Source organism: Lynx canadensis, chromosome B2 (genome assembly GCF_007474595.2).
Source record: "Lynx canadensis isolate LIC74 chromosome B2, mLynCan4.pri.v2, whole genome shotgun sequence".
NCBI classification, from domain to species: Eukaryota; Metazoa; Chordata; class Mammalia; order Carnivora; family Felidae; genus Lynx; species Lynx canadensis.
Genome location: NC_044307.1, coordinates 81,124,291 through 81,137,146, shown reverse-complemented (window position 1 = coordinate 81,137,146; position 12,856 = coordinate 81,124,291). Strand labels below are relative to the sequence as shown.

The 12,856-nt window shown below is 40.2% G+C and overlaps 1 protein-coding gene across 1 annotated transcript; it reads right to left on the bottom strand.

Annotated features, from left to right (window-relative positions):
- Nucleotides 1–5,409: 5,409 nt before the first annotated feature.
- On the bottom strand, nucleotides 5,410–7,102 carry GJA10 (gap junction protein alpha 10). Its single transcript, XM_032593218.1, is given in 3 exon segments — nucleotides 5,410–5,572; nucleotides 5,575–5,640; nucleotides 5,643–7,102. Coding segments are annotated over 3 exon segments (1,620 nt in total). The 5' UTR covers nucleotides 7,090–7,102; the 3' UTR covers nucleotides 5,410–5,465.
- Between the last annotated feature and the right edge of the window lie 5,754 nt (nucleotides 7,103–12,856).

The window sequence follows — 12,856 nt, the reverse complement described above, 5'->3', positions numbered from 1 at the left end:
TATAATATTAAAAATTCAAAGATGCTATAAACAGGGATAAGAGACCAGGAGACTGGGAGAAAATCTTTCTATATACATACAAAGAGTTAACATAATATCATATAAGAGCTCCTAAAAATCAGAAGAAAAACAAATATCCCAACAGAAAAGATAGGAAAGGATCATTCTTGGTAAAAATACAGATGACCAATAAACATGAACAACCTGACCGGTAATTACAGATATAAATTAAAATGAAGGGGAACATGTCTAGTTCATCAAATTGCAGGGGTGGGGGGGAAAGATAATGGCTGGTATGAACAAGAATGTGGGAAAAGAGGTACCAATGTACTGATAAGAAAATAAATTGGTGTGGTCCTTCCTAAGCAAAAATTTTCAGCATCTATCAAAATATAAAACATGTATGCCCATTAAAACCAACAATTCCACTTAAAGATATATGTATGAAACATTCACTGCAACATTGTGTGCAGGAGAAAAAAAAGTTAGAATGGCTAACTGGCCATCAAGTGTCTTATGGCTCATTAATACCATACAAAAGCATGAAGTGATGTAAAACTGAGGTAGTTCTGGGGCACCTGGGTGGCTCAGTCAGTTAAGAATCTGACTTTGGCTCAGGTCATGATCTCATGGTTCATGGGTTCGAGCCCCTTATTGGGCCCTGCACTGATGGCTCAGAGCCTGCTTCAGATTCTCTGTCTCCCTCTCTCTGTCCCTCCCCTACTCATGCTGTCTCTCACACAAATAAATAAGCATTTAAAAAAAAAAACTGAGGCATTTCCACAAATCCTGACATGGGAAGATCCCTGTGATGTATCATGAACTGAGAAAAAGCAAATTGCAAAGACATCTCCACATCTCTACATGATCACATCTATATTTTAAAAATTAACATATATGTGTGGACATATATTTGTCCTCAAAGATGGATTATGAATACCTTGAGAAAGGTAGGGGTGTGTTCCCAAGCTGTTCACAGCAGTTGCCTTTAGGGAGAAGTGAGAACTGAATCTAGATGAGAAGAGATGAATCCTCACATGGTCAGGTTCCTATTTTATTCTCTATGTTCTTTTATATTGCTTTAATTTCTTTCAATGAGCATGTATTACTTTAATTTGAAATACAACAAGTAAGAAAAAAACTGTTCTTCCATGCAAACCATAAATGATGGTACCCCTGGTCTGAGCCACATGCCTCTTTCACCTGGGTCATTGTGTAAGCCTCTAGCTGGCCTCCCTGATTGTACTCTTACCCCTTGTCTTAGTCTATTCAGGCTTCTATAACAAAATACTGTAGACAGGGTGGATTATTTATTTCCCACAGCTTTGGAGGCTGGGAAGCCCAAGATAAAGGTACTGACAGATTCACTATCTCGTAAAAACCCATTTCCTGGTTCATAGATAGCTGTTTTTTTTCTGTGTCCTCACATAGCAGATAGGATAAGGAACTCTCTGTGGCCCCTTTTATAAGGGCACTAATCCTAATCACGAGGGCTTTACCTTCATGACCTAATCACCTCCCAAAGACCCCACCTCCAAATACCATCATATTGGTGATTAAGTCTCAACATATGAATTGGGGGGGGGGGCGGGGGCACAAACATTCAGACCATAGTAGCCCTATAATAGACTCTCCAGAAAGTGTGTTTTTTAAAATGTATGTGTCAGATCACCACCACCCCTCTGCCATCCAACCCAGATTCCTTTCTGTGGCCTATAAAGCCCCATATATCAGCTCCTGACTGTTTCAACCTCACCCTTATCTCTCCTCTCCTTGATAATGGCCCAAGAGAACTCTGCAGGGCCTTGGCACAGCTGGCTCCATCAGTCATGCCAAGTCTTGAGGCGGGTGGTGCATCCCAGGCAGAAAGACCAAGAAGTGCAAGCATCCTCAGCTTTTGAAGCTACAAAAGGAGAGCACTCTTTATCACTTGAATGCCCTGAAAATTGGAAAACTTCACAGGACAACCTTCTTCCTAATGCCAAAACCTCCCTCCTCTATAGCCATGGTTCTGAACTCTGGCTGCACACTGGAATCATCTAGGAGCTTAAAAAAAATTACTGGTGTCCAGGCTCCATCAGCAGAGATTCTTATGGGGGAAAATTTCAAAGCTTCCCTAGTGATTTTATGTGGAACTCAGCAAGAGGATTACTGCTCCATTGCATCTCTGCATTCAACAATGAGGAAACGTCTCGTTTTCAGAGGGTAGCATGGGTTCCTAAAACTCAGCCAGCCCTCCTCCCCAGGCTCACTTGGCCAGACCTGAAGTCTGCTTTCCATGCCCAGCTTAATCTATCCTCCAAAAACCAACCTTGACCAAAATTACTTAGCAATCCATGAGCTTGGACTTGAAGAAACTGTGGGGTTGGGTGAAAGTAAGGGAAATGTCAGAGCATAAAATCATAGCTCCTCCAAGTGACTTTTGTAACCTTCTAAAATAGAATGCATTTCTATTGCAGGACAATTCCCTCTATGGGACACATCATAAGTGACAAAGCAACTGTGGTCCTACCAGAAGTCATTTCGCTCTGAAATGTCAAAATGCATCTGACTGAGCCCGAAAAATTCTGCCATGTAGGACCTAAGACAGTGTAGAAAGCAGTTTACAGTCCATGTTTTGACCCTAGATGATTATAATCCTGTTTGCTGCACTAATTTCTAATTAAAGATCTCTCTGTTGGCAAGAAGCATGATGTGTCAGCCACAGTGCTCTGGAGTTGACAGCTGTGGCCTCAATCCCCAAGTCTTCCTGCCACTTGGGAAGTGAAGTCTCCTGTCAACCCTGTAAGAGGTCTGGAGGAAAGTTACCATAAGTAGTAAAGCTCTGTGTCCAAAGACATTATTTGTAATTCCCAGAAACATTAAAAAAAAAAAAAAGGGAAGAAAGTGGAAGACAAAAAAGGAAAGGGGCCTATCATCTTCATCATCTTTTCTCCAAACTCACAAAAATGGCTGGCCTCTCCCAAAAGATAATCTGAGAGATTAAGAAAATCTGTCTCTACTAAACACTACCATGTCTCCCTCAATTCTCTGACAAAACAAATGCTCCTCTTACATGGAAGCAGGTACAAGAGAGGGAAAATGATTAAAACTGTCTTGCTGACTTCACAAATGTAGGTAAGAAGCACGAGTCACTGGCAAGGTTACTCTAAAATAGTGGTTTTCAACACTGGCTGCACATTGCAATCACCATGAGAGTTTAAAAAATACTAATCCTAGGGGCACCTGGCTGGCTCAGTCAGTAGAGCATGTGACTCTTGATCTTGGAATCAGTGTTTATATATATATATATACACACACACACACACACACACATATATATGCATATACAGTAAAACCTTGGTTTGCAAGCATAATTCATTCCAGAAACAAGCTTGTACTCCAAAGCACTTGTATATCAAAGTGAATTTCAAGAACCATTGGTTCAGTTGTGATCATGTGACATTCAGCATCACACACTACTCATATTGCAAGACATCACTTGTTTATCAAGTTAAAATTTATTGGAAATGTTTGCTCATCTTGTGGAACACTCACAGAACAAGTTACTCACAATCCAAGGTCTTACTGTATACAGTTTACATATGTATACACACATATATATGTATATAGTTTACATATATATACATACATACATAAATACTGATCCTGCATCCCCCCCACCCCAGAGATTTTGGGTTAAATGGAATTGGATGGGTCCTGGGCATGACAATTTTTTAAAGCTCCCAGATGACTGTAACTCGTGGCCAGGGCTGAGAACCCTGCTGTAGTTTGTTATGGGGTTCCAAGTAGCCACACTCTGATCTTAAACATAGTCTCCTGGGGACGCCTGGGTGGCTCAGTCGGTTAAGCATCTGACTTCAGCTCAGGTCATGATCTCACGGTCCATGAGTTCGGTTAAGCGTCTGACTTCAGCTCAGGTCACGATCTCATGGTCCGTGGGTTCGAGCCCCGCGTCGGGCTCTGTGCTGACAGCTCAGAGCCTGGAGCCTGTTTCAGATTCTGTGTCTCCCTCTCTCTCTGCCCCTCCCCTGTTCATGCTCTGTCTCTGTCTCAAAAAAAAAATAAACGTTAAAAAAAAAATTTAAACATAGTCTCCTGAATAGATGGCCGGTCACTGCCAAGAAATGAATATCAGTTTGAAAGAAGTATTATAGGAAAACTCTGAGTAGGATGATGCCTCCTCAAGATATGGCTTTAGTGTGGTAAAAATATCTCTAAACTCACAGGATATATGAAATTGGGATAGAGATTCAATCATCATAGATTTAATCATTATCATTAACAGGAAAAAGCAAGTGTATAAGTTCAACCAAGTGAGCTCAACTAGGGGGATTTCTTTCTAATGGAAAAAAGCTATTATGGGGTGCTTGGGTGGCTGAGTCAGTTAAGTGCCTGACTTCATCTCAGGTCATGATCTCACAGTCCGTGAGTTCAGGCCTCACATTGGGCTCTGTGCTGACAGCTCAGAGCCTGGAACCTGCTTTGTATTCTGTCTTCCTCTCTCTTTGCCCCTCCCCTGCTCACTCGCTCGCTTGCTCTTGCTCTCACTCTCTCAAAAATAAACATTAAAAAAAAAAAAAAACTTTTAAAGCTATTAGGAGCAGTGGATAAAGCAAATGTCATTTTTTCTTTTTCCAGAACTGAGAAGAGTCCACAGTAAATATCCATTATGTCTTAACAATGGCCAGGAAATGCTTATTCCACACTGGCTTTTCAGAGAACAGAATTAAAATCAATACTATATTGATTTAAGTCTTTGTGAAATATATCACCAAATATTCGTATATGACCTTTAAATGCCAGAGCTATTAAAACAATGGAGCACACCCTCCTTCTTTAGCAAGACAAGGGCTGCTGAAGGTTACAAATGCTCTCTTTTGATCCATTTTCCACACTGTGATAGAAAGAGCTTTCTAAAATGTAATGCTGATCCCTTAACTCCTCTGCTGCACACCCTCTATGGGTTCTCCATTGCCTTCCCACAAGGCCTCCATGACCCTTCTCCACCCTTCCCTCTCCATAGCCTTCCTACCACTCAGTGCTCCAGCCACATGTAGCTCCCCAGACATCCCTGCTGTGTCACACCTCTCAGCCTTTGTCTATGCTGCTCCCTGTACTGGGATGTCCTTCTTTCATGCACCCCAGTCCTCCTAGTTCTGGAGAAATTCACTACATCTTTCAAGACTCAATTCAAAAACAATAAAAAAAAAAAAGACTCAATTCAAAAGTAACTTCAACAATGAAGCTTTTCCTGACCCATTCATAAAGAATTGTCCACTCCTTCTTTTGCCTGCACACTCCTTCTAACATGGCACCTTACACTTGATCACATTTATGTTTACCTGTATAACTTCCGCATCTAGACTCTGAGCCCTTTGATGGGAGAGACAGTATTTTATCCATTTATAAACCCAGCTCTTGCAAGACTGAATGATATAAAGTAAGTGTTCAGTAACTTTATTTCATGAACTGAATTTAACTGAATGTACTGAATGACTGGATTCAACTCTCTATAAATTAACCTCCCTCACCTCCTCTCCCTCTCTCTCAACACACACGTATACACACCAGGAAATTGGAAAGGGACGACTAAGAAGCAGCCAGAGTGGAACATCTCTTGTAATAGTTCTATGATCAGTCCTTACTTACCATTGATGTTCTATACCCAGTGGCAGAAGGCAGAAGAGAGGGACTATTTTCCCGGTGCAGAAGATCCAAGCAAGAGCTGTTCTGAGAACTGAAGCTTCTTGAGTCACTGTGCAACTGTCCCTTTTCAGACAGCAATCTGGACAGAAAGCTGGCCTTGCGACTATCCAGGTGAGATCTGTCTGTCCAGACCCCACTCTCTCTCATGCTGCCATCGCTGTCTCTACAGTGACTGTGCAACTCTGTAAGAGGCTCTCCTGAGGGTCGTAGATCCTGGGACTGCTCCCAGGTTCCTATTGCATAGGATGGGCAATGTCTAGGAGCCATCTCTGTACCTAGCCAGGACTGGGACTTTACATTTTCTAGGCCAAATGAATGGCCTGGTTGCTGTCCCTGGTGCTGAATTCGAGTACTGTCATCCCAGGGACATGGGCTGTGGACATGGAGCTGTCCGCTGTGCTGATCCTTCTCAGTCCACTCTTTTTTAATACAGCAAGGGTCTACTTCAAGTTGCCTGGGCTGTAGGCTTTCACATGTGGTTTTAGACTTCAGCACATTGACTTGAAAGACTTGCTGTTGATTGTTGGCTTGAAGTAAAGAGATTCTTTTAGGCAAGGGAGAGCAAATCATACAAGGCTGGGCCACCGAATATCTTTTCAAATGGAATGGAGTGTCACTTTCATCCTCAATGTCCTCATTGCTGGATTTCTCATAAAGTGCCCTCATGATTTTCCTGATTCCCAGATGAGATATTTCCAGTACATTAAGGAACAAAGAGATGGCTGCAATGCTGTGCATAAAGAGCATGAAAATTGTCTTCTCTGTGGGCCTGGATACAAAGCAATCCACTGCATTAGGGCAAGGAGATTGAGTGCATTTGTAAAGGGGGTGCATTTGAAACCCATAGAGAACATACTGGCCTATCATGAACCCTACTTCCAGCACAGATCTCGTTAAGATGTGTAAGACATAAGTACGCAGCAGACATCCTTTCAGAGGGACTTTATGGATTCTCTTCTGTTCCTCCAATCTCTTCAGCTCTCTATCTATCCTTTGTTGCTCCTCCAATTCAAGCTCTGGATTCTCCATCTGGACTCTAAGGTGTGACTTTTTCCTCTGCCTCTCCTTTTCAAAGGCCCTGAGTCTATAAAGTGCATGGCCCATATACACCAGAGAAGGAGAAGACACAAAGATTATCTGTAAAACCCAGAACCTGATCAAAGAGATAGGGAAAGCATCATCATAACAGATATTGTTGCAACCTGGCTGCTGGGTGTTGCAGGCAAATGCTGACTGTTCATCATCCCAGACATCTTCAGCAGCCACACCCAGTACCAGCATTCGGAAAATGAAGAGAATGGTCAGCCAGATTTTCCCCACTATAGTTGAGTGGGAGTGAACTTCCTCTAGGATGTCACCCAGTAAATTCCAATCCCCCATGGTAAGAGATTAATGTCTGAAACATACAGAAAGTACTGAAGTTAATAGCACCCATGGATATAATGTATAAAGACACAGGCTCATTAATAAAGCAGGTTCTTTTTTCATGTCAGAAAAGCTATGAAGCATTTTCTAGCCCTAATTATTTATGGCCCATGCTTGATGAAATAGGATACTTCCAAGGAATATGATTTGGGAAGAAAAAAAAAACTCAAGACCCTGCACAGTCTGATCCAATTTTCTGCCTATCCTTTCCTTCTCTCTGACACAAAGTTGACTCATTCCATATATGCAATGGCCCTCATATTTGTACAATGCATTCCATCTCAAGTTTTGTTCATTTCTCTGTCCAGATGAGAGGCCCCATTAACCAGACATCCTACATGATCTTACATGAGTCTCAACTTTTCCAAGAAGTTTTCCCTTGCCATCCCAAGTCAGAGTGGTTTTTCCCATTCCTAAATGCCCACACTATTTTTTATACCACTCATTTGGCACTGTGCCTAAAATGAGTTTTGTGAAGGCTGTGTCTTACATCCCTCATCTTGTACACTCTTTGCAGATAGGGACACATTCTATAGCATTTTGTTCTTTGCACACAGAAGGTATCAATAAATAATAGTGGGATGAATCATCTTTCCATTTTAAAACTCGGTTCCTTGACCTTATCACTGGAATAATCATCACACATACAACAAAAAAAAGTAAATCCTCATTATGTATTATATTATCCATGCTCCCACTGCAAGAAAACAAATCAGCCAAATATACCCTCTGGAACTGGCACAGGATAGCAGTAAAGATTAAGCAGACACAGAAACAGTGCCAGACATGTGATTACATCCACAACGCCACATCTGGAACAGCATGTTTTCATGAAAGCTTTGCTAACTTAGAAGAAAAGTGAATATAAACTACTTTTCTAGCAAGCTTGGATCCAGGAAAGAATTAAAGCAGAGCTGACATGAATAGGTTATTTGGTTTACCCTAAAAAAAATGTTTTTCAAAGTTCAATGAGATTAAAAAGTTAGATTAAAGGCTTCTAAGATGTAGAAGACTTCCCAATATGAAAGATATGAAGAAAAAACAGGAAAAGTGTTAAGTTAAAAACCAATAATGAAAGAATTTTCTCTTCCATAATTCACCCATTCAATAATATTTACTAAATCTTACTATCATCTAGGCATTGTCCTAGATGCCAGGGAATTCAACAGTGAACAAGATATACCTGGTCCAGCCCTCACAGTATTTGGTCAGTAAGGAATCTCACTAACATAAAATGAACAAATCGTGAAAAGAATGGATGAATATCAACTCAAAAATACAAGAGATGGGGCGCCTGGGTGGCTCAGTCAGCTAAGGATCCACCTCTGATTTCAACCCAGGTCATAATATCACAGTTATGAGATCAAGCCCCACATCATTGGGCTCTGAGCTGTGTGTGGAGCCTGCTTGAGATTCTCTCTCTCCTTCTCCCTTTGCCCCTCCCCTGCTTGTGCTGTCTCTCTCTTTAAACACACACACACAACATGGAATCATTACATTTTCCCAACGTATCTCCCAAAAAAATAAATTCCAAGTGGAATAAAGTATTAAATGTAAAAACGCCAACCATACGAGTGCCTGTGTGTCTGGCTCATTTGGTTAAGCACCCAACTCTTGGTTTAGGTTCAGGTCATGATCTCACAGTTCATGGGATAGAGCCCTGCATCGGGCACAGACAGCACAGAGCTGGCTTGGGATACTCTCTTCCTCTCTCTGCCCCTACCCAACTCTCTCATCTCTCTGTCTCTCTCAAAATAAACATTAAAAAATTTTTTTAAGTTAACCATATAAGTATTATAATAAAATATGAAAGAATGTTTTAGAATCTTGAAATAGAGGAAGTTTTTTTTAAGCACATCAATGCCAGAAATTATCATTGGAAAAAATTTTTAGATTTTACTCAGCAAAACTGAATGGCAAAACTGGAGCTGTCCCAGAAGGCATTTGGGTCTAGAAGACAATAAAAACAACAAAAAATACAAACTAAATATAAACATTTGTGAATAATCACTGAATAGGTAGAGAGGAGATCACTCAGGGACAAGAAAAAGTGAGCTAATGACAAAACCCTGAAAAATAACATAGGAGAATACGTCTACAAATAAAATACAAATAAAATGAATACAAATAAAGTAAAAGTGAGAAATGGCCAAAGAAAGTTGGGGGGCAGGGGGAGATTATGAAAACAGAGAACCATCACTGAAACCAAAGGATAGAGTTTCAAGGAGAGACACAATGCCAAATACACATACACATACTCCTATTTATATGAATTAAATGTGGGATATACCATGCTCAGGGATTGGAAAGCTCAGTATTTGTAAAGCTGTCAGTTCTCCCCAAATGAATTGATTGATAGATTCAATGTGAGATTTTATATCAGATTAAAATAAAATCCTATAAATGTACATATATATGTATGCACATGTATATGGTGTGTGTGTATATATATATATGTATATACACATATGTGTGTGTATATATATGTATATATATGTGTGTGTATATAGTAGATATATGTAGAAATATACACATATATATATATGACTTTGGACTATATGACTATATGACTACGGAGACTTTATGACTTTGAAAAAAATACAGGGCACACACCAGGATGTTAATACAGGTTATTGGAGGTCTCTAGGAAGTGATGACAGTGGAGGGGGGTAGGGGGAAAAAAAAAGGAAAAAGAATAAAGACTCTTCTTCTAAGCAAGTACGACTAACTTTTTATCCAAAGTAAACATTTATATAAATTTACCTGTATATGCATACATATATATAAATTTTTTTAATAAAATATAAATAGTAGATACCTCTCTGAATTTGGGAGGGGTATTAATGAGACTTTTATTTTACTCTATATGCTTGCGAATTGCTTGAAATTCAAAATTAAGAAGGTAGTTACATATACTACTTGTAAATAAAATATTAGATTTAAAAATTTTGGACTTATGCCTTATTAGCTGAAGCAACAATTTACTAAGTTCTATCCTCTCTTAAAGAGTTCAGGTGCCTTCTCATTATTCCTTTAAAAATCTACAGACATTATTCTTTTTTTCAAAAATTTTTAAATGTTTATTTTTGAGACAGAGCAGGAGTGGGGGAGGGGCAGAGAGAGAGAGACAGAATCCGAAGCAGGCTCCAAGCTGTCAGCACAGAGCCCAACATGGGGCTTGAACCCACAACTGCAAGATCACGACCCGAGCTGAAGTCGGACACTCAACTGACTGAACCACCCAGGCGCCACTAGACATTATTCTTTATTAAAAATTAATTCCTGAGGAGCCTGGGTGGCTCAGTCAGTTGAACATCCGACTCTTGATTTCAGCTCAGGTCATAATCCCAGGGTCGGGGGATTGAGCCCCATGTCAGGCTCTGCACTGAGCATGGAACCTGCTTAAGATTCTCTTTCCCTCTGTCCCTCTCCCCCACTCGTGCACTCTCTTTCTCTCTCTAAAATAAAAAATAAAGATAAAAAATAATAATTCCTTTAGCACTTAAAAAAATATCTAGAGCTTCTATTTTATATAAAAACACTGAAATGGGAAAGTTAACTCAATTTGTTAAATTATCCTCTACTTGGCAGTCCTAACCTATTTAATGTTTCTATTGCCAGTATCCCTTTAAAACTTGGGAATTATTATCTTTAAATAACAAGTAAAGGAAAACTGGTCCAACATGGAAAACAGGAATACAATCATGCATATTGACATGCAAGAGCAAAATCCTTTAGACAAATATTCCTGTTTCCCAAAAGTAACTACTTTTTATCAATAATGAAAACAGGTCCTAGAAATATTCTTGAATTTTATTATCAAATACTAATTTAGCATCTCCCATGTAAAAACTGGTGCTCCTTTCCTGAATTTTATTTCAGATCTTATCTTTCTATCCCCACAGGGATTTCCTATATTTCTCATAAACAAGGAAGTCCACATATTTACCACTTACCTTATAGGTGGTCAAAAATAATAGTAACTGCTCACAGAACCTTAAAGTTGGACCGTGAGTGGCTAATTAGTGAAAAACTGCTGCTGGTTGCAGATATAAAGCGTCTAATCAGCTGGGTGTGGGGCAGGATCCAGAATGAGCACAGTATTTTTGATCAATGGAGTCTAACCTAGTTCTCTCTAGAGGTCAAAATGTCCTCTGGGGCTTTGCAATTCTCTTGTGATATTTTCCTCTAATTGACCCCATGCCTGAGCCCCTCCTGGTATATCATATTTACAAATGAAACGTGAAACAAATGAGAATTTTCCTATCTTTTTTGTGGATGATCACAGTGATTTGAGTTTTGGGTGCATTTCTTCCAACTGATTGGGAATCCATGTCATAGATCAATGGGTCACGTCCAATTTCATTCAACAGCTGCCTGGGATGAGTCTTGCCTCATGAAATGTGAACAAGTAAAAATGGAGTGACAATCAAGCCCAAAGTGTTCTTGCAAATCATGCTAGGCTGCAAGTAGTAACATCTCAAAAAGAGATCAATAAACCAGAGAGGGGGCTGTACATGTCTGTAGATTATGCGTGCTACCAATACTTTATTAGGCTGAAACAGGCAGCTCAGGATATCCCCACCGCCCCCCCAACCAACTCCAAGTGGATAATCTGAAAGCCTTAGAAAGCTCTGTCCGATTTTTTGGAGAAAGTATTTGAATTCCAGAGAGGTCAAATAACTTGCCCAATGTGGACAGATACTAGGTCTCCTAATTCCCAGTCTTACATAACATCTACATTAGTCACATCTCAAGTACAGTCTTACTGCCATCTTAGAAGGGGTGACAGCAAGGGTGTTACTAGAACCCAATGGTGACTTCAAATCACAGCTCCTATGCACATTTCTGAGCCTGCTCTTTTCTGCTTAAATTTTGAAAGTATATAAAACTATTTAGGGTGGCTGGGTGGCTCAGTTGGTTAAGCATCCAACTTCAGCTCAGGTCATGATCTCACAGTTCGTGAGTTTGAGACCGACATCGGGCTGTCTGCTGCCAGCACACAGCCCACTTTGGATATACTGTCCTTCCCTCTCTCTGCCCCTCCCCCACTTGTGTGCTTGCTCTCTCAAAAATAAACATTTTTTAAAAACTATTAATAGTTCCTATCACCCGCCTATTCTATTTTCACATATTTAGTTTTTAAAAAAGGATAATAAAGGCTAAACAGGTGAGGAGCTCAAATTTCCACTATATTGCACACTAGCCTCAAGTACAAATTGCCAGAATTAACTAGAGGCAAAAACACATGATGTATTAATATATGTATTTGTATAGTACTGGGCACACTGTCCCAAAAAGCCCTTGACATTTAATTCTAAAATTCACCTGGGGGCGCCTGGGTGGCGCAGTCGGTTAAGCGTCCGACTTCAGCCAGGTCACGATCTCGCGGTCCGTGAGTTCGAGCCCCGCGTCGGGCTCTGGGCTGATGGCCCAGAGCCTGGAGCCTGTTTCTGGTTCTGTGTCTCCCTCTCTCTCTGCCCCTCCCCCGTTCATGCTCTGTCTCTCTCTCTGTCCCAAAAATAAATAAACGTTGAAAAAAAAATTTTAATAAAAAAATAAAAAATAAATAAAATTCACCTGAAGACTAATGAATGTAATACCTTTAATGCATTTTGTCAGAGTCAAACATTAAAATCATACATTATGTATTGAGTAATTCAGAATGGTACGCAAGAAACTCCTATTAGTTGCCTCAAGGGAGGTAACTGAGTGACTGGGG